The following is a 22,870-nucleotide window of genomic DNA, read 5'->3' as shown; positions in this document are numbered from 1 at the left end:
TACTGGGATTTAATTTCTTACATGATCTCTTCGAACAGCAACAATATCCAAGCAGGCAACCACTAACTCACTCAACACATATGGGAAGGCTGTACGCCTCATGTTGGCTGTGGAAACACAGGTTTCCTGTAATTCCCCTGTTCAGATTTGTTTCAGAAAAATATTTGGATCATGCCAATGAGATGAAAAAACATCTATCTTTATGCTCATTGTTATGCCAACTGGCTTGTTCAGAAAGCCTTGTTACATCCACTGGAAATGTCAGGCAATAGGCCACCCATCAGTGGCATATGGGACTTCAATGGAAACCAATCTGTTATTGTCATTTTAAGTGTTCATCCTAAACTGACTTGTTACTAGTAACCCTCAGAAAAAAGTACTTGCACATCAACTCATCCTTGCAATTCGCAACAAAGAAAGCACAGTGCAGGAGACCAATTTTTCCATTTCACCTAATTTAGCAAAAGCTGGAAATCATTGGGGCAGTTCTTTTCCGAAAGCTCCATGTTAGCCTTTTTCAAACAGAAACAACTAAAAGCTGCTCAAAACACTTCTAAAAATTCCTGAATTAAGAGCTTTTCCAAGTACACCCATACCTTACAAGCAGTAATGGAAAATGAACACACACATCATAACATTTGCTAAGTTATCTCATATAAGCCCCTTTGCATTATTTTCAGTTTGAATAAGGTTAGCTTCAACTTCTGGTCATATATTTCCATTAGCTCTTACAGCTAGATTGAAGAGCCTTTCATAATTAAATTCTTTTAAATATCCTCTCCAGTTGATCCATTCACCTGTAGCCATCTGTCATCTGTTAAGTAGTTTCATGCTTTTCTCCTCTCTTTAGTCACATAATAGTTTTTCTGTGAACCTCCTCTGAGGTACCAATGACTTCATCAGAGAAATAATCCAAGAGCTGGCAGTTCTGCCAGTACGAACATACAGATGAAATAACCTGTTGCTACTCAGGAATACTGTGTTGGTGCTTTCCTGAGAAAATGAAGTTGTGTGCTCACACCATCTACCCACCTTTCTGACCCCAGGAACTAACTTCAAACATCACACAGGCCCAGAGATACCAAATGTAATTGAGTTTCTACAAGCTTTTGAAGAGCCAATGTCTGCAAAGGTAAGGAGACTCAAATGGTCAGAGAAATTCAAGACCAGGTTTCAGTGGTTCCAGCACTGATGGAATTATTGGCTGTTCCCTGGAGTGGCCCCAGCCATTCACCCACAGCATCATCTAGAAAAACCTGGCAATCAGAGCACATTACTTTGGGTCACAGACACATTCTCTTCATTATGTGTCAGCCTTTATTGGCAATTTATACATTTTCTCACAAAAATGCCAACAAAGCATGAAACAGCAATGTTGAGAGACACTTCACCAGAAATACCGCTGCCCTTAAAAGCATTGTAGTATCATGTGAGTTTTCTAAATCAAAACATCGTGAGGTGCTAAGTCAAATGTCTTATCAAGTATATTATATCCTAACAAATATCTTCTATTAAAAACCTACAGTCCTATAAAAAGACATCAAGTTAGTATGAAAGGATCCATAAATACGTATTAGTTGGTATTACTACTATAACACCTCTTATCAAGTTTTGCATGAGGCTTTCAAGTGTTTTACTCAAGGTTCATCCAGAGGTGACTAACCCATATGTGGCTAGGTCATGTCCTTTGCTCTCCTCCTACCTCCTGGAACTTTCCCTGCATTTCAAGAGTTGTTAAAAAACAACATTAAAGAGAAATTGTTCCTCAGCCAACTCTTTGAAAAAAACCTCTGGGATGCAAATTGTCCAAATACATTAATTTTTTCAAAAAAGTTCACAACTTCAGAAGTTGCTGCTCATCATTCTATCGACTTTCCAAGGAATTAGACATTTTCATAACCATCTCCTGAACTAATTACATCAGTTGGCTCTCTTCCAATGCAGAACAGAAGTACCTGAATGTTCCTGCATTTTCAAAAATGTTCTTAACAAGCCAGGTTGTGAAACTCTAAATTCTTCATCCTGACGGATTTAGCTTAGAATTGCAAATACAAAAACATTAATGTACTTTAGTGGTGTGGACTAGCCTGTGCTTACATGCATTTACTGTCATTTAGTTACGAATACATCTAGCTAGAAAAGCTCTCACTTGTAATTGTGACGTACTCCTGTATCTGTTGGGTTGAAAGTCAATGTAGAATTACTATCTGCTGCACACAACAAATGCTGAGTTTTCAAAGGTTCATTTCTGATACCTAGTAATTCTAAGGATATTTCATGGCTAGAAACATGACATTTCACTGTGCATCACTTAGCTCAGTCTCTCTGAAGTTGCAAGAAAATTCAATTCCTTTCACAAGCTCTGAGCAACAGCTTACAGAAATGGCAGACAGTCCTCACTCAGGATACCTGTATTGAACCTTGTATGACAGCACACTCACAGCACTCTTTTGCTTCCAAGCTGATAATGAGTAAGAAACTCACAAATTTATTATTCTATTTTAACTAAACCACTGTTCCTCCTGTCACTTCAGACACATCACCCTTAAGCAGATGATGACCACTCAACTGTGTATGACTTACCTTTTAAGCATATAGTGCATGGTCACCAAACCCAACAAGGATAAGTTTATTCTTACAGATGAGCAATTTCTATTCCAAGCAGACAAATGTGCACTGGCCACCGTATTGTACACCCCACCTATACACTGAATAGATCTTAACAAAACACTGCAACAACAATAAAAGCGTGGTAACATAAGACTGTGGGCCATATAACCTGGTATGAGCAATAAGAACCTACTGGACCCAGTTGGGAGATGACTCCAGAGACCACAAAGTGGAATTTCAGTCCAGTTTGCAAGGAGGCAACAAAGTCTTATGTGCTATGCTTGCGAGCAGTTTGGCTAGAAATCTCCGTGAAATCACACAAAGGTAAGGAGAAATCACTTAGGAGGTAAGGAGTAAATACTACAGAGACAGGCTCTAAAGTAAGTGTAGCACTAATATTTTCCATTTGAGGCACAGTTAGAAACCTGAGCTGCCCATGACTTCATCAAATTCCAGTACAGGGTTAGAAGTTTGATGAAGACTGGCCCAAGGCCAAGAAGGTTTCACTATGGTCTCTTAGCAAGCTGACTATCAGTGCAGCAGACAAGGTCCCTGACCCACACACAAAAAAAGGAACAAGTAAAACAAGACTCAACTTTTGCCTGCTCACCCATGTCCATTTCCAACATCTGGATAAAGAAAGAAATAGTTGTAATTCCAGAAGTGTTAAAAGCACCTACACAAAGGAAACTCAGCATTCCCAATGGAGATGCATGTTGATGGACTCAAGGGCAGACAGAACAACCTCATGATCGTCTTCTGCACCAAAATCTGAGGTTTGGACCACTGTGTAAGGAAGGGGGCACACCTTAAGATTGCAGTAAGGAAAGGAGGTCATGTGTCCTTCAGTTTTTAGACAAGTGCTCCTTCAAGTTGCAGGCATCGCACATGGTATCCAACACATGAATGCAGACAAAAGTAGTATTCGTTGCCAGAGCTCAGATGTCCCAAAGCAAGATCTTCTGTTGGAAGAGCTGCTAAAGGACACAGACCTGAAAACCATTCCAATGCTGCAATTAAGGAACAAGACAGACTTTTGCCTACCAAAAGAAAAGATGCGCTGGTACTTAAAAGCTTAAGCTAAGAGGCAAGGAGGATAATCTGACTCCTGGTTCTGCCACATGCTTTTTAAGCGACCTTGGGCAAGTTACTTCATTTCATTTTAGACTTGTAGACACAGGCTGTTTCCCAGCACTATATATTAGTCTATGCAAGTCTGTGCAGCTTATCTCCAAAAAATCTTTCCCTTGCTCATTTTTTATCTTTTGCCCTCATCATCATTACATTAATGGAACAGACCTGAACACATAATTGTACACCTCTTTTATGAAAATAAAAAGCTACATCTGGTGCACTGTCAGGAGGTGAGGCAGCCACACCAAAGCAGTGGGGAAAGTACAGTAACTAAGAGCTCACCAAAATAAGAAGTTCACAGCACTGTGGAATTAAAACTGACAGGAGAAGATCAAAATCCATAAATGATTTTTGATCTGATTGGTAACAAGAAAATACAACAGAGAAAAAGGCAGGAAGTTCTCTACGCCAAATTAAATTCCCTGATTTTTATTACTAGGATTGTATGAAAATGCCCTGCAGAGAAACCTTTCCTGGATAATACATCAGGTCTTGGTGGTTACTTTTAAGCAAGAATTTATTTTTAAGTAAAGTTAAAATAGTTAGCAAGGAAGTGTGAAGGAAACCATATATAAAAAAATTATTTATCCAGGGAAGAGCCATTTCTACACAGGAAATCTTATTTCTACAAAACATCCAAAACTCTACAACTTAGAAGAAAAATCCTAGTTGAGGAATGTGTGGAGAAAAAAAAAATACTGGAAATAAGTAACCTAATTAACTGGCAGTTTACATGGTGAATAATACCTACCTTAAACACACAGAGTAACACTTTCTTGTTCTATAATATTAAGTCAATATGAATATACCAAATCAGGGCAGGGACTGTAGATATAGTGAGCCTTTCAGCTCTGCAGGGCTTGGTGTCTCATTTGCTTCTACATCAAGAGATTGTCTCATTTTCTTACGTATCCAGCTAATAGTTCCAGCTTTATTATCACCTGTTGTTGCCCTCTCCCTGCACACCCTGCCAGGCTAGTGCTATGAAAAGCAAAGCATTAAGATGGCTTCATGCATTTCTGAAAGCTGGAAGACATGGCGTTACTACTTGAAATGCTGTCGCCCTTCTCATCTTCTTCCAGTTCCTCAGGAAAGCCTTCCCGATCCTTCTGCCATTGATCCAACAAGCCCTGCAATTGTCATGGCACTTTGCAGGCTCCTGTGAAATATTCAGTACATCTGTAGCTAAAAAGCATGACATTTCTTAACACAGCACACCAGAAACATGAACTGAAAATCAGTGTACTGCATGTCCCACCATGGCAGGAAGAGACAGCCATCCTAACATTGCGTCTCTTTCACACTACTGACCGGCATGCCTGAAGCTGTGCGCTGAAACCTGGGTGCTGAACTCCTGCCTACTCCCTAGGGCCCCACGTATAAGCAACCTGCATTCTAGAGACAGACAGATGCAGGTCACACTGCAGTTATTCCACGTATTTCTGTCACAACACTCCTGTGAAGCAACCCACAGCACTGAAACGTTAACTCACATTTATTTAGAACCACCCCCCCCACTCTACATGGTTGTGCATGGCCTAATATTGATGGCATGGTTTTGATAATTTTACCAGGAACTTCATAATTTAGCAAAATAAAAAGAGAAGCCTTTTAGGGGGAGGAAGGAGGAACGCTCAAAGCTCCAGCTCCAGCATCTTGCAGACGCCCTGGGTTAAGTGCACGTCTTCAACAGAAATGCCCACTATGTAGGATGGCTAAAACTAAGGGCTGAGCAAGGAGACACTCAATCATAACTAGTCTGGGCCCTTATGGGATTTCCTTGATTGAATTTCACAGGATGCAGCCACTGCAAATGCCTCTTCATTAGTCACAAAAGCAATCTAATGAGCTTCCCTACTTTGATTAGGGCTAACATTTGGTTTGGAGGATATCTAATGGATAATACTATTTCCTGGAAAAAAAATGTTGGCATGGAAGGACATCTTGTCTTGATTAATGCTGTTGAATAATGAGGTCATTCAGCAATCCTAGATCTAGCTTCCTGGCTCCCACTACCAAAACAAACAATTCCTAATTTTACTTCTGCTGAAAAGCACTTTGAGAAGTACTTAAAAGGAACGAGTGGGTTAGACTTAGAAGTTGAAATACTGACGTATACAGACCTCCATAATACTGAGAAATAAGTAATTATCTTTTATAAAATTAAGCCATTTTCATTTCCCTACGCTCCCAAAAGAACATCCAACGTGAGCAAAGAGATGTTGATGTGGTTATTGCACAGAGCTGCTGAAACAGACTCCAACAGATACACTGGAGTACTGCCTTGCATTTCTACAAGGCAGATAAACAAAGGGCAAAACTGGACCAATTCTATGTATATGAAAACAAGGTTCAGATTGTAACAACCATGTAACTTTCATTCCATTACAATGGCTGTGATTCAAGTCAGTATTTGTAAGGCACCGGTGATGTGTTTCGGTAGCATTAGTATGTCCTTTCTCATGAAGCATTACTCAGCATAGCCTCTAGCCCTCTAGACATTATTCAAAATAGAACCTTTGCTCTGTATTAAAAGCCCTTGAAACCATTCACATAAAATATACATTTGCACATTAGTGATATGAAAGGTGCAATGTGAGCTTCGTAATTGCAAGTAAAATGCAAAGCAAAGCCTTTGTAAGTTGATACCAAAAGTGCACCGGAGCCCAGGTGCACAGCAGTAACAGCATCCACACAACGCTGCCAAGTAACAAGGCACTGCAGAGATCAGCACAGGGCTGAAATAGGACACTGCAAAACACCTGCAGTCTGCCCAGTTCAGCCTGTTGTCCTTCCCCCTGAAATACCTTTGTGGTCCATTCTTAGTTCATTTAATTACCTTTCAATGTTAATCAGTTTTATAGTTCTTACCTGGTGTGTGCTTATATAACAAGCATATGCATTTAATTCAAATACGTAAGAACATGAGATAAGATACATTCATATTTGTGAGACTGCAGGTTAGTTTGCAACGTGAGTCACAATAAATAAAATATTTGCATGACATTTTTCTGAGCCATTGTGAAATACAAAAGAACATCTGTTGTGACAATCACAGAATTTTATCCCCTAGTTTATCTGACTTTTTTTCTTCCTCCCTCCAGCGGTGCCAGAATTGAATCCTTCGTCTAATGTGAATTTTTACAAAGAAAAATATGCACTGCAAAAGCACGCAAAGGGAATTTTAGGTATGCACAATGTGTGCATGTGGTAGGAATCATGAGGGGTAGAAAAATATCCAATCGTCATATGTCACATTGATAGCAACCTTCACTATCGAGTTGTTAAGGTGTTTGTTTAGTGTTTGTGCACAACACATATATCACAACTAAATTTAGAACTCAGAAATGATTAGCAGCCAAAGTGAGTTTCTGTCGCTTTTTAAAAACAATAATCCTGAAAAAATACAATACCATATATACAAGTCACGTGATGGAAATCAATGGAGAATGTCTTCATTTGGCCTGGTGCTATTATTCTATAAGGTGCAACTACAATTTCCAATTTGTGCCCACTGCTAGGGGCAGGGTTCTCTTACCGGGTAGGGACGGGGACTTCTGTCAGAGCACCCAACATAACTGCCTGCTGCAACCGGACGAAGGCAATGAAAGGACTGTCCAGGAAGTCTACCTCCCCAACCAGCACATTGGAGGCCTCAGCGTCGCGGGGTAATTTCTTCATGAATTTGTTCTTCAACTGCATTAGTAGAAGAGAAAGGAAAATAAAATGAAGGCTTGTTAGGCATGCAGACAGAAACGTGCCATGAAATTTATCCAACTTGCAGCCACATTTCCTCCTTGGTCATAGGACCCAAACCTATTTTTGGCCAATATGTGTCATCCTCATTTGGTCTACTAAGACACAGGCACTGCTGCTTATGGTAGCCCTCTCCCCATCATAAAGCAGAAGCCAGGCCAGAGAAGCAGATGGCCATACTTGCATTCATGCCACTCATTAAAAAGTTGAATATTCCTGTTATGAAAATCATCAGCAGAAGAGCAATCCTGCTACAGGTGCTTGGAGCCAAGCCAGCACTGAGAATATCAGGCTTCCTGAAGGTTGTTTATACATAATGTTAGTTTGGGCAGAAAAAAGTGTGCAGCACTGAGAAAGATGAGTAGATGTGGGCAGAGTTTCAGGAAGAAGCACTGCATCAACTTGTTGCCTGGTCATCTGGGTGAAGGGCATGCACTTTCCACAAGTGAAAGTGCAATTTCAGGCTCTGCAGTTGCTGCTACAGAAATGACTGGCCTGACAAGAACGAAGCCTGAAGGGTGGACATCATTCCAGCTGACCATGCCAGGAGCTGGGCACATGCATTTTGCTGCGTACAAGTCTTTTCAAGTTCCTAGTGAAAGACTTAACTTAGTGCAGGCTTTTAGAAGCAAGTTTCTTGTGTCTGTGGCTTTTGCCCTGTACATTTCCCAAAGCTGCTGCTCCCATTGCTGGTGCAGGCCAGCACATGAGGAGTCATTGGGAAAAGCAGCAAATATGCTGGTTTTGAAACAATGCTAACAACCGCAGTCAGTGTCCAGGTGAGAAACTGGCTTGTTACTATTTCCCACATCATCACCTGAGCCCACAGCCCTCATCACAGGTTTCTGTGGTCAGAAGGGGGACAGAGGAAAATGCACTGTTGTTAGAGAACCCTGTCCAGGAGAAACTCCTTTCTCCATCCTTGTAAGGAGAGATGCAGGACAGATGCTACATCCTGCATTTCCAGAAGAGCTGAAAGGAAGAGAAAGCCTTGGGAAGAAATGAAGTGAGAAAGGGCATCCACAGAGAAGAGGGAAATCAGAGCAGGTTTCAGAGGAAAAGAAAAGCACCAGGCCTGGATGGAGGAGCCAGAGTGGACATGAAAGAAATGAGAAGGTGGATTATTGTGTGCACAAAACTCAGATGTGTATAAACTCCAAACACTGAAAGGATGCTGAAAGGCTGGGAGTCACCATGCAACTAAAAGACCTCTCACGTTTCCACCGTCAACTGAACACCCGTTGGTTCATGATCAAGTTACCACAGCTGTTATTTTATCCTGCCACAGCAACTCCTAACTTGATCTCACTCTTTCCTCTGTCTCATAATACCTTTCTATCAGAGTTTTTAAGATCCTTGCCCAGAAATAAAAGCAGAGTTAATATCTGAAGTACACGCATACCGCTGCACAAACTGTTGGAAAATCAGTGTGACCCAGTGGCCAAGTACAGAAATCCACTTCAGCAGAGCTACCTACAATTCACAGCATCGCTCACAACACAGTTTGGCTCCACAATTCTTACAAGCCCCAAAGTATGTGCTGAGTGATGGTTTTAATATTTATAAACTAGAAAACCTTAAATGCACAAGAAAAAAATAAGGCATATGGTAATTCACCAACAGAATCCTTGTAACTTTAAATTGATGCTGTCAATTATTCACCACTGGATGATGTATCCCTTAGAAGAACGAGCAAATGACAAAATGCTCAGACAATTTTTAGGGATGCACTCAGTAAAATCTGACAAGGAATCCTGGCAGTCACCAGTTGAGAGCTTCTTTGTACATTTGACAAGACCTTGCTGAGCCAGGAATTGTCTGTGAGATGAAAAAGCAAGTGTCCTCTCTAAACGACCACAGTGTCCGCCACCTTGGACATACACCTGAACAAAGGCTTCCAGGAGAAAGCTCCAAGGCCCAGCAGCTGGGAAGGATGCTGTCCCTCAGCCTCTCTTCTCTAGGCAGCATGTTGGGGAGCAGTAGAAATTCACCCCCTCTTCCAGGCCATCAAAGCAAGATGCTTCTAAGCAACCTTCACCAACCTCAATAGAAGCATTTCCTGATGACTAGCATGTCTTCTCATTTTCCTGGGAGAGTCATGTTTGAATGTACAGACAGAGCGACTTGCTGATTCTTTGAAACATGGTATTTTTTTCCCTTTAATTTCTGGGCTAAGACAAAATATGAGAGCAACACGGTGTTTCTCTGAGAGCAAGGCCCTGTTGTGATTCATGCAGCGCAAGAATAAAAGAATTAAGATCTCTACCTGCTTTGTTCAAGGCATAGAAAGGAACAAAACCAGCTAGCAGGCTTACTCTGATTAGCAGTTTATCCCCAGTGGCTCAGATTACCCTTTGTAAAGGATGGTGAAGGAATAAGCAGAACAAAAGATAAAAATTATCACAGGAAAAACACAGATTCTTCAGAAATACAAGCTGGTAATTAGAGAAGATAGTATATGATGAACTCACACTTCAGTAAGTATTTTGTTGCAGAATAAATTCAACTGTGAGATCAAAATTACTTTACAATCACCCTAGTGGTCTGATTTTTTTTACACAGATTATTTCAACAAGTGCTTCCTACGATGCCTTTCTAGCATTATTCTTTTATTTTTCAATAATCTTTGACTGTTGCTTTGTCCTCAGTAACACAAACCCAAGTTATCTTGGCTTTTTCTTTTCTTTTTTTCTTCTCTCCCTGCTCAGCCCAGCTTTTGGGGAGTTACGTTTTCTAGTCTTCTTTCACTCTCTTCCTCACACACATTAAACTAACAGAAAATTCTGTTTATTCACCTAGATCTTTGCCATTTTCTTCATTAACAACAACAGATGTGTCAGAAACATGACGAAAGGAGCTGGTGAAAGCACCATAAGTAGACACCAGTGCAATCGCACTGCTCATCTTCAAGCTTTACCATACTCACCATCTTGATACTAGCCTATCAAAAAATTAAACAGCTTCATCTCTTGTTTTGGAAAAAAATAAAAATAAGAGGTTGCATATCAAAGCAAATAATCCAAAAGCAATGCCTCCTATGTTATGTTGACCATGACATTAGAGGTGGATGTTGGAGGTTTGACAGTACAGGTTGCACTTTCGCACCAATATTCCATTACACTTTTGTTGCCATGTGAGAGATGGCAGTAGAGGGGCAGTCTGACAGAATGGCATCTGACATGGAAGTGCATATGGAGCAAAGGTGTGTCACTGAATTCCTCACTGTGGAAGAAACTGGCACCCACTGGCATTCACTGACACTTGCTGAACATTGATGGAGACCAACTAGCGGATGTGAGCTCAGTGAGGCAGTGGGTGGTGCGTTTCAGCAGTGGTGACACCAACAGTGGGTCACCTCCACTGGTGTAGATTTGTACAAGCACAGCTTACAGTCTCTTGACCATCACTGCCAAAATGCATAGCTAATGGTGGCGACTATGTTGAACATCAGTGTTTTGTAGCTGAGAATTTGCTCTATCAAATAGTGTTATTTCTTTGTTGGTGCTGTCGTTTCCATGGAAATAAACAGGAGGCATTACTTTCAGAGTGACCTACATATTTACTATAGTATATCAGATTAAAAAGTACTTAATAGAACTGCCTATCTAATTTTGCTGCGTGAGTAATAAAAAGCACATGGGAATATATTTTTCATCATATTTAGAGTTTAACTCTTCATTCCTGGCAAGCCCAATGTTAACTATGACTCCCACCTCTTCCAGCATCATTACTCTGAATGACAAAGTCACCATCAACACTAGGTCACCTAGAGCATCTTGTCAATGCATAGTGGAAATAAGTTCAGCGTATCTGATCTAGAGACAGCTACTCTAGTCCCTCAGACTATAGGACATATTAGGACATATGTGCAGCCATAACTGAAGAAAAAAGCTCTCTGACTCTACAGATCTTCCTCTCCTTTCTCTATTAAAATAAAGCTGAACATGAAACAGCTGTCATTTCCAGCCCCTACATTAGACAGTTATTGTGTGTGGATATTCCAACAAGCAAATGAGATCAAATAAAATACAATGAAGACATGTATTCTGACTTGACAAGGGAGACCAAAAAGAATTTCTGCTCCCTTACAACCTGTGAGTGTATTAAAGCAGGCTTCTAAGGGCTGTCTGCTTGTTGCACAAGCAACAGGAAAGCCTCAAGCCTGGGAGCAGCCCCAGAGGAGCTGACATGAGGTCAATCTGCCAGTAAGGAAAGCAGCACTGGGAATTCAGTCACAACAGAAGCGGCACTTCTAGAAATGCATCAAAGCATCTGTTGTTTTACTCAACAGTGAGGCTCAAAACTGTAGGAAAGTAAAAGTTTGGAAGAAGACCTAAAAAGCTTTATTCATTTCCAGCAATCCTTCTCAAGGCATCCAAATGTAATACGAGGTCTAATTCTGCATGATTAGGTCCAAGCACTAGAAGAAATCTACTGACTGGCATTGCTCTCATCAGCCAGCTGCCAGAGTTGCTTTCATTTGTGTCTCTTCTCAACGTGTAGCTATAACTTCACACTAAAAATAGTTGCTTGTGGTCCGAAGGTTATGCTCATCTCTGCACCTATATACTATAATTGTACCACAGTGGGCATGAGCAAGCTCGGTGTGCTGCAACATGCATCCCCTAGCTGACAAAATATTAGTGAAGTCCAGCTGTGGAAAAATCTCATTGACTGCTTATTTGATAATGGGCAAACCCTGCACCAGCAGTATTTTAAACATCAGCCTCTCCTAGCTCTTTTCTGGTATCACCCTGGCAACTGAAATCTGAGTAGAGGCCACAGCCTGGCCTGAGCTTGCCAGGAGGAAGGGATTTCTGAATGTGCTCAGCCCCGAGACGGCTTTGTTTGCAACTGGCTGCTTCAGCAGGGGTAGAATTAATTTGAAGTTGAAGGCCTCTGAAAATCCTGCCTTAGCTGGTTCCCCCAAAAGCCCCTCACCCAGGGTGATCTCTGGAGATGTTGCTTGCCTGGCTAGCAGTGAATGGTGCGGGTGGATGCACTGCCAGGACCACAGACTGGGGGTAACATTAGGATAGGCAATGAATCCCTAAGGAGCCTTGCGTTGGGCTTTGCCAGGCGACACGAGAAAGTAGGAAAATGCAAAAAGTCTCATGAAAAGGCATGAATTACTGATTCAGCAGGAAGAAGACTGCTGGAACAATCTTAACTCCTACCTACTTCAGTCAGGATTCCCACCAGCGAAAATATTAAATAAACATAGAGGAGCTCTGGGGAGAAAGGCCGGAAGAGTGCTACTTGCTTCCCTATGAAAAATGGTTTGGGGTAAAGTGGGGATGAAAGATACTGGGAAGGTGGCAATTGTACAATAAAGCACACATTCAACTTTGCTAACAGACTAGTTGCACTCTTGCATGTTTTCCTAAACAAAGTTTACTCAAACCCAGGCACCTTCCTGGACCAGAACTGACAAGAAGGATCTCAAGGCCTGTGGCTGCTCAGCTCCCAAGGTATCAGCACCATCAGCCTCTCCTCTGTCCAGCACATCACCACAGGATGACTAATTTTGAGGAGAGATCATCACAGAGGTTTTTGTTTCAACGGAGTTTCGCAGCACCACTCAACACTTGCTTAAATGATTTATCAAGTAGGTGATGGCAATGGTGCAGTCAGCACTTAGTATCCATTTTGAACCATTCCCTGAAGAAGCTTCAGAGAAGGTCTGAGTCTCAGCAGCGCCAGGGAGGAACAGCAATGAGGCCTGGCAGCTTGGAGCACTATGTTCACTTTCCCAGCACTCTGCTAAATTGAGCATTGTTCTAATTTGACCACTAATGCTGTGTTGAAGGCCAAAAACCTCTAGTGCTGTAGCTGCAAAAGGGCAGAGCAACCTGAAAAATCACTATTTCCCTAAATACGTTTTAACAATATGTTATTATCAGCATCACTAAAGATTTATCGGAAATTAAAGCAATTAGTAAGTACACACTGCTTTTATTGCATCTGTTCATTTACTTCTGGTCATTTTATTGTACTGTATACCTGTCTGCCTTGTCTTCTCACAGATGTTGCTTTCCCTGCAGAACAGACTGCTGCACAGCTCATGAAGCAGCTCCAAACTGCTGCCATTTCCAGTCTGAAATGCAGGTGTGAAGGACATGCAAGAGGACAGCTCACAACAAGGGGAGGCATTCAGAAGCAACTGCAGTAAACAGGGGCAAGAGGGAGCCCAGGTGAGTTATGTACCCCTGGTCTTCCTTGCAAGATTTTCAGAAACAAATTAAGAAGCCAAGAAGACTTATTTTTCTAGATCATTGAACAGGATCACATATTTTGTCAAGTGTGGAAAGTCTCTTTGCTTTGTTTGGGAGCTCCTAGCAAAACCAAGCTGCCTAACAACGAGGTGAAAAAGAAAAAGTGAAAAGCAGTGCTTGGCCAAACAAACACATGGCTCCTGTCCATGACCCCTGACACACTCTGCAGAGTTGTTTGTAGGCATGTCCATGGCAAAGAGAATACCCAAGGCAAGTGGAAACTCCATTAAATGAGTCATTAGCTTCAGCATCACAAAAACAAAATGAACAAGAAAAAAAGCAACCATGAAGCAGCATTAAAATTATAACTAGAGAAGCCTTTTAGCTAGTTACGTTACTGTAATGATGTTCCAGTCTTTGCAAAACAGCCTGAAACGTGTAGGCACTAATCTTTGCAGAATCTGTCTAAACACATGTTTCGTATTTGATCACCCCTAGCTGAACTGAACAGAAATCTCTGTCTCTGTGAGCTGAAGTTAAGGTAAAGCACACCACCGGCTCAGGAACAGTTCCTTTTCAAGTTGAGGTTACCAGCGTGTGAAAGCTTAAAATAAATTGGTCTTTGGGGACTGTGCTCTGCAGCGTGCCATATGGTGCCTATAACTAAAACTGTATTTGCACAGGACACCTTAGTGCACTGGGCACAGTGATCAATGCCTGCTGTTGACTTTGGTGACTTACCTGTTAGTATTGTTTGGATTTAAATGCCAGTTGCGTGGGGAGAGTACTGCTGATTAATTGATGTGGGACACAGTACACTCACAAAAATACATTCATGTGTCACCTAATAGTTATTTTACTACTACATACAGCTTCTGCAGATAAGCTCCATTTGAAAAATGGGCTCTAAATGAAAGGAGGACTGGAGCAAAAGAGAATTTGTTAGTAAAGCATGAGGCCACAATTTGCTTGAGCTTTTCTGCTATGTGGGAGAGCAGCTGCCTTTATGGGGCACCACCACTGTGTTCGCTTGACAGAAGCTGCTGAGTTTGCAGCAGGGCAGCCTCAAACATACTAACAGCAAAAAGGAAAAATAAAATAAAATAAAAATATTATTTATATCTTATTTCATTGCATAGGTACATCAGAAATCTAAGAAACTTCATCTCATCCTTACAATAACAACAAATCTAACTCAGAACTAAAAGGCCATGCATTGACTTCACTTAAGGAAGTTATAAGCACATACTAACTTCATAATATAAAGGGTTTGAAGCACAAGCTTAAATTCTCTTTCTCAATTAGCATAATTTAGTTGCTGTCATCAGTGGAACTGAATGACCAAAGCAAACTCCACTGGCATGAAAAACTGAGAACACTGTATCTAGCAAAAGTGAAAATTACAGTTTCTAGGCTTCTGTTTGAAAGCCCAAGAAGGCACATTTTGGAAGTGCCAGTCTGGAAAAAGCAGAGCTACCAGGATTTTCCCATACAGGGAAGGAAATGCTCAGACCTCCTTCTTTATGCCCTTCATCATTTTACAAATCTCCCTCTTCTTCCCTGAGTTGCACTTTATCAGGCAGAAGATACCCAGGCCATATTTAGCACCTCTACCAGAGAATCCATTCCAAGCTGATCTTTTTCACCCAACCATGCAGCATTTCTACGCTCACTACAGCCTTCAGCACTGCAGTATTAAAAATAGTCAGTGCACAATTTGGGGCCAAAAAGGAGAGGAACCCATATGAAGGTTAGGGTATGATATTGCCACAGGCTCCCACTCCTGCATGGCACATGGTGCAGCAGGGAGCCCAACCAGGTGCTGCAGCTGGTGTCAGAGCCAAGGCAGAGCCCTAGTACAACTGGCAGCTGTTTTCCTTTCAGGCAGAGGTTGGGGTTCCCCAGTGTGCTGCTCCCTGTAACCTCAGGAGAGCGTTAATTTGCCTCCTCTGTGCAAGGTAGGAGCTCTTGCTCAACCCCACTAAGAGGAGCTCTTTCCCACACCCAAAGCACAGCAAAATCTGAGCATTCAAAATCAGCACTGATGATACAGATTACCACAGAAAGCCTAATTGCATACACAGTGCTTTGTACAACTAAATGAAGGCTTAACGGTCCCTGATCACAGGGAGAAAGGATCCAGTTCCTCAAACTCCTGTTACATCAAAGCTAAGTGCAACATGAGGGATCTTCCAGTCTGCCAGGCAGCAACAGACTGCCTGAGAGCATGCAGAGATGAGGTCAAGTGAACAAAGGCTCGCTGGAACAAAACACTCCATAGCTACAGGGGAAAGAAACTGAAAAGAGGGGAGGGGTACATTATTTAATAGAGCCTGTCTAAAAATTTGCTCTACTTTCTGTTTGCTCTGCACAGGGGTACGTATGGTCACCTACATAATCATAGCATATTTCACTCATAGGGTACACATATCTGAGCACAGATACACAGTGTTTTTGTACTTAAAAAAAGACTAATTCCCCCAGGAATTTTTCTCTCTCTCTTTTTTTCTGAATCCATCTACATATGCGTCTTCTATGAATGCTTACCTAAAGGGATACCTTTAATGCTCTGTGTTTTGTCTACGTACAGAACTCCATCACCAAGGAATGCATGAAACGTGCTCTGCTGATACATTATAGGGAAAAACTACGCAAGCAAAACTGTCCTCTGCATAAAGACAAAAGGCCAAAGTAAATGAAATTCCTGTTAACTAAACTTCCTAGAAACATTTCCTGTCCTTTAAAAAAGGTGGCAGCAAACTATACCGGAAGATTGTTATTTTCACTTGAGCTCCATGGAGTGAAAGTAGGTCATCCAGGCTGACAGACGTAGAAATTAGCAATCTTTGCTTGTGACTGCAGAGATTAGGAGATGTTGTTCAAACAGGAAAAGCAATGAATTGCTTTCACCATTAATCAATGGACTTCATTCCAAACAGTAAGATCCCATCAGTCCCCCTAGGAAAGGCATGAAGATTTCTCTCAACAAGGCCAATTTCTTTTTCAACTTCAGAGCTGGCTTTGGCACAGACTTTCTGTTGATATGGAAACACCCGTTTGAATAAGCACTGCACACACCACAACAAATAAGAAGGGTTTTGTGCCTCTCTCCGACTAAATATTCCAACTGACCATATTCATTCAGAGTTGGTTTTTCTCCCCACATACAAACCCTTTGAAACTGGAGATAGTGCCAGGTCAGCAAACATCTCTTATATTAATATATTATTCATTTTGTTTATGCTATTGCATCAGCTCAGCAATAAAAGGTCCCGGATAAAAACAGATTTTCTTTAAATGCTCCCTTTATTTTTCATCTTGAGCATTAAAAATGTCCTCATGCTTCAGCCATTCAGAGCTGCCAAGGACATTTTAACAAAGCATGACCAGAGGACTTCTCACAGGACAAGGAACAGAAGTGGTACCAGCACTGGGAACAGGACACCATTCTCATCTTCCTATGGCAGTGAAGGGGCTCAGAATGGCTCTGCCCTGACTTTTCTAAATAGCTTTTATTCACAGGTAACTGCCCTCTCAGTTGAAATAGAAATAAATATTTTCAAATTATTAAGACTACAGGAATCAAAAGATAACTGACAAGGCCATATCTTAGCACCATGAAAACAAACTATATCCTGGGCATTGCAAAGACTGTGACAACCTTGTCCTCTTCAACAGTCTGCTTGAATGGAGATGTTCCTTGAGTTGGGACTGAGGAGATAAGAGAGCTGTGTCCTGCTTTAGTGAGAACTATTGGTGATAGGTGGACGGTTGGACTGGATGATCTTGTAAGTCTTTTCCAACCTTGGTGAATCTATGATTCTATGATTCCCACACAGCAACAAGCAAACTGCTTGGCTTCTTCCTTCTCGCAACAAGGCAGTGAGCCCTTGATGCAGCTGCAGGCACCAAGTGGTTTGAGACGTCTCAAAAGGGATAAACCAAGTGAAAATTGAAGGTATGCTGCCAAGTGAGAGCTCATCTCAAGCACAGTTTAAGAAATACTAAACATAAGCAAAGCCACTAATATTTCCATGGATTAATCATGTGGGGACGTTTTTATAAACATTCTCCTGAAGCACTTATGACTCGGACACTGCAGCTACAGGACAACGTGTGGGAATGTAGGTTGAATCTGGCTAGAAAGCTGAGAACTGCACTGAAAATTCTATCTGTAGGTGCACTGGAAATTGGAGAGAGCAAAAAGGAGTGCCAGTAAAATCCCACAGGGCAAGCAGCTGTTGTTAGCTGTGCCAGGAGAGAAACAGTGCAACTGAACATATGGGCACTAAAACTAGGGCCAGAACAGAACAGACTTAACTTTCTTATAGTGGTTGCCAAAGGTGCCACTAAGCTGATATGGATACCTGCTGTCACTGCTGCGCAAGTGTAACTGACACAGCCAAGGATAAAACAGATCTGAGCAAGGAGCTTCCCCAAAACTCCTTCTCTTCGTGGTGCACAGCATGCAGCAGCAGCAGGATTGCTTCTCACCAGGATGGGTCATCCAGTTAAGTGGCTGCAGCCAAGGTAGGCTTTGGTCTGCAATGCAGAATTGCCAGTACGGCATAATTACACTGGCAACTCTTTTAAGTGCAGGCAGAGCTCTAATAAACTCAGACAGGAGTGTAGAATGCCACCAGCTACGAAGAAGAGGCAGACAGTTTGGGATGCTCCTGTGCAGGCCCTCACTTGATGCTGCTGGTGGGATTCAGCTGTCACAACCACATAGCTCCTTGCTTGGAGCCCCCTCTTTGACAAAAGGCTGTTTTGCAGGCTGGCAGGAGTCCAGACAACATCAATTAAAACTAGGAAATGGCTGAGAGACATAAACATATTGGAAAAGCTTATTTGCATTAAGTACATAAGATGTGTAACTTGGCTAGCATGTGTATAAGACAGCAGAAGCATTAAGGAATAAACATGATGCTTTCTAGCTACAGTTCCCTTAATAATCTAAGGGACGAAGACAATCACTTTAAACTTATCTAAGCCTAATTTTCAAGGTGTACTCTCAGCACTCCTGTCCTTTTTTCTGCACTAGGTAGTACAAACTACCCCACCTCCTGGATCTGGAACGGTCAAGCTCACAGCTGCAGGCAAGATACCAGTATCCAGTCAGGCTACTGCAAGCAGTTACAATATACATGCATACATTCTCCCTCACCTTCCCCCAGTTGGACAGCCCACCAGAAGCACCTGCTTTAACTAACTAGACCCAGCTCTGCTGTGGACCAGATCAGGGTAATTGGAATACAGAAAAGAAACTGTAAGTCCTGCTGCCTCCGCTCACCTATCTAGCTGAAAATGACCAGTACATTAGTTGCAGCCAACACCTCATAAATTAAAACAAATGAAGGCAAATCACTTCTCCACACTGCTACCTCAAAAAGAAGCGTTTTGCCAACATAAATACAATGAAATGGAATACACCTCCTCTACCTCAGTTACCCTTATAAACTGCCAAAATATCAAGCAATCCTGAAAAAAGCATCATGGTAAAACAGAAAAATCAAAATTCAGTGTCCTCTATTGAAGCTATTTATCATCAAAGCAGTCTGAGTGAGGGCCATGGCAACTTTTGAAAGACACTCAGGATGCTGAACCAGTCCTTTTTGCAATCTAAATGTAATACGGAGCAGTGAATGATGTCATCACTCTCATAGCAGAGAGGAGACAATTCATGCACATTATCTAACTTCAGTATTCGTAAATAATACACTGCTAACCACAAATAGCTGTCTGGGTGCTTAGTACTGTCAACAGAGATTTTGTTTAGTCTTTCGTTTAGCTACAGGACAAGCTTCCCACATGTGCTGGAGGAGGAAAGGGAAGACTTCCTTCGGAGTTCCCCTCTTTTTTCTAGTTGTTACACCTCCTGCAACACAGCATGTTTACCAAGTGGCATTAAAAAGGGCATAAAAGCCTTCTTCCCCTCTTTGCTTCTTTCCCCCAGAAGCCTCCCAGTAGTGATCATTAAACATCCTGTTGTTGTGGCTTTTATCCTACGAGTTCAGCTGGAGACCTGACTGGCAAAAGGTTGGTAGTACTCTGGAGATCATCAGCAGATCTCAGTGCCCTGAAATAACAGTGTAAGGCAAATTCAAGACTGAATGTGCTTCAGAGAAAATGTCCATGCTACTTCTGCCCTACCAGAAACAATGGCTGCCTGTGGATGTAACTATACAAGGTGTTCAATGCAGGCGGCCATAAAAAGGGAGCTGAATGGTCTGCTTAAGTTTAAAATGAATTAAGGTGGACAATGCTGTGCTTTACCAGAAGAGTTACTTTCCCTTTGTATTGCATCTCACCCTTTTCCCATGGTTCACCTGTGAAAAAAACAAAGAATCTGAGGCAGAGAAGCAGAAAAATCCAAAGAAATCAGGACTCAGTGAGCAAAAGTCTGATGGTTTTCAGGCATGGTGCAAAGAAGCTTTGTCTGACGTCAGCCCACATATCAACAACATAGCAGGGACGGCATAGTTTTGACGTCCACACGCAGTGTTGCCAAATTGTTCCTGACTCTGCACTACCAGAAACACTGGCATTATTAATACCCCTTTCCCTAGACCACCAGCTGTGACTGCCGGTTTTATCAAAGCAGCCCCTAGATGCAGCAGAGTTCAAGGGACACCGTGTTCTGTCTGTCACAGACATGTGCAAGCTGAGTCAACGCGATCAATGGAATTTTTGTGACAAGTCATCCAATAGTTAAAGATTTTCTGCAAACTCTGCATTTTGCTAACTGGCCCTTTCTTTCCTTGTTTCAGCTTTAAAATCATTTGCTTTCTGCAAATCAAAGGGGAAAAAAAGAGTACTATCACATTTTAAATGTTGCAAACATATTTACCTTACAGATAACCCAGGGGTTTATTACTTGCAAATTTCTGTATTATTTTATGATCTGAAACGGTCTTACTCCAACTACAAGGCTTTTTCACGTAGTCTCAAATACAAGAAAAATAATTACATAAAGCAAATGAAAACATGCTAGTTCCATTCTTCATGAAGCAGTCTCTCTTTGATGAAGTTGATAAGCTAATTACTTATCGCATATTTATAAACACATGAAGTCAGACAGGAAAAGGAGAAAAAACAGACATCTAATCTACAGCAAGATTTGTGCTGAATTGCCGTTTACTATATAATGGAAACTGTATTTCCCCCTCCCCCTTCACCCTTACCCCATTCTCTTAGAAAGATGACTTGAGATTTTTGAGTGTACACAAACTGTTGTCTTTTGGCCCACAACATATACTAAACTCTCCTTTCAGGCCAAGAGGCCTGCTGACAGCCGCATCCGACAGAGAACACTTAGGACAGCAGCCTTAAGAAAAGTTCAACAATAGCATGACTGAGTTCATCATGATGCTGATTTCAAAGCTAACTGCAAGGGTAGTGGTGAATCCTTTGGGAAAAAAACAGCTGTAAGTGAAGGCTGTGTCTGCTCCTACATTGCCTTTCAGCCAAGGAGCTTCTTTCCTCTCCTCTCTAGCTAATGGCTCTTTGCCCTGGCACTTAGGGAATGGACTGCACTTGCTCAGCTGATCCTCTGGGAAGAGCCAGAGCATCCTTTCCTGACTGCATCCTTTTCCAAGGCAGATTCTAAGTTTATTTTCTTTGCCTCTGACAACAGCTTAGTGGTTCCTCAGTAAGAAGATTAACTCTGGAAAGTGTATTAAGACAGCAAAGACTATGAGAAAACCAAAACAAAAGCAAGATCAAAGTAAATCCAAAGTAAGCATAAAACCATCCCTTCCCTAAGGGCAAAGGAACCAACCTCACAAAGCTTACTGCAGGTAAATCTGAGTGCTATGTAAGATTTTAATTAAATCTTATCTCTTGTTATTTCCAGTCACTGTACTCATGTCAGTGTGTGTCCTGGGACCACTGTAAATATTTTCTTGCTATGCTCCTATCCTCAGTGCTGCCAGTCTTCAAATCCATCTTTGCACTCTGTGAGAAACCCAGAGAGCTGAGCAGGACATCCAGACAGGTCCAGGATCTGTGCAGTAGAGTAGAGCCTGACTCCTTGCAATAGAGGTTTCAGTGACAAGAAAGCTGAGGATTACTGTCTTCAGTCACTTGCCTCGGACACTTACTGTTCCTCTGTTCCTGGAGGAGGGCAGTCCAGCTGCCACAACCTCCACCATGTATTTGCCTTTGAACACTGGTATCTTTCCTCAGTTTCCCACAAGGATTCTGCAGAGCAGGACAAACAGGAAGGAAGGCATCCTCAGGGACAATCCTCTAACAGATCTTCAAGGAAAACCTAAAAACTGTCCAGTGCTTCCTAGCACATCTCACTGCCATTCCCTCAGCTAGTATCCAGGCAGCTGTAACACCTCTCTGTCTTGCTGTGATAGCACCTCACCTGGGTGCTGTCACAGCACAGATCCATGAAGGCATGAATGCATCTGTCCTAGCTCAAGCTGCTTAGCTGTTCTCTGTGTTAGCGGAGCTGCTCCTGCAGGTAGCAAGGCAATTGTGCAAGAGGTAACCAGCCCACCTGAAACCTCAACTGACTCTGCAATCCCAGCTCTCCAGAGGGACTAAAAAATAAGCTCAGGAGACCAGGATCAACAGCAGACACCGCCTTTGTTTGGAGGGGTCAATATGGGCTTTTGCTTTTGTAGCTGAAGTCTCACCTGCCTACTGCTCCTTAACTAAATTATCGTAAACAAAAACAACAATGAAAAAGCACCTGAAAGCAGCATTGCCCTGGTGACCACATCGAAGTACCGCTGCCAATAATAGTCCAGCTCCAAGAGAAGAGAGACGTGACCAAATATATTAGATAACATGCCAACACATTCCACTCTTCTGCAGAGAGTTTCCCCCCTCCTAGTGTCCTCTTCTGACCTTTTGTTCACTTGTTTTGTTCACTCCAACCTCAAAGCCTACCATTGGAAATCCCCGGTTATTAGGAACAAGGAGCTGAAATTGACAGTTCAGTATTTAAAGCAGTCACATCCCCACTTCATAATCTCCAAGTTTATGGCAAAACTCACCCCACCACTCCCCTCAGTATCCACAGAGCCTGCAGAGGACGCACCACCACCTCCTCTCAACCTGGAAGGTCCCCGCTGAATACAAATGACCCACTGGTGGTGTGGCAACTGCAGATGCCAAGAGAGATGTGCACCTGGTTTGGC

At 42.1% G+C, this 22,870-nt stretch overlaps 1 protein-coding gene across 3 annotated transcripts in view; it reads right to left on the bottom strand.

Annotated features, from left to right (window-relative positions):
* The window catches only part of SLC4A4 (solute carrier family 4 member 4), a 205,934-nt gene that overhangs the window by 50,080 nt on the left and 132,984 nt on the right, over positions 1-22,870 (bottom strand). For all 3 annotated transcript variants that reach the window (XM_021396769.1, XM_021396770.1, XM_021396768.1), the window contains one exon: positions 7,283-7,440. In XM_021396769.1, coding sequence (XP_021252444.1) covers positions 7,283-7,440 — 158 coding nt within the window. The remainder of the gene's footprint in view (positions 1-7,282; positions 7,441-22,870) is intronic.

This window comes from Numida meleagris, chromosome 4 (assembly GCF_002078875.1).
Source record: "Numida meleagris isolate 19003 breed g44 Domestic line chromosome 4, NumMel1.0, whole genome shotgun sequence".
Taxonomy (NCBI): Eukaryota; Metazoa; Chordata; class Aves; order Galliformes; family Numididae; genus Numida; species Numida meleagris.
The sequence above is the reverse complement of the archived record's forward strand: the minus strand, read 5'-3'. Positions and strand labels throughout refer to the sequence as shown.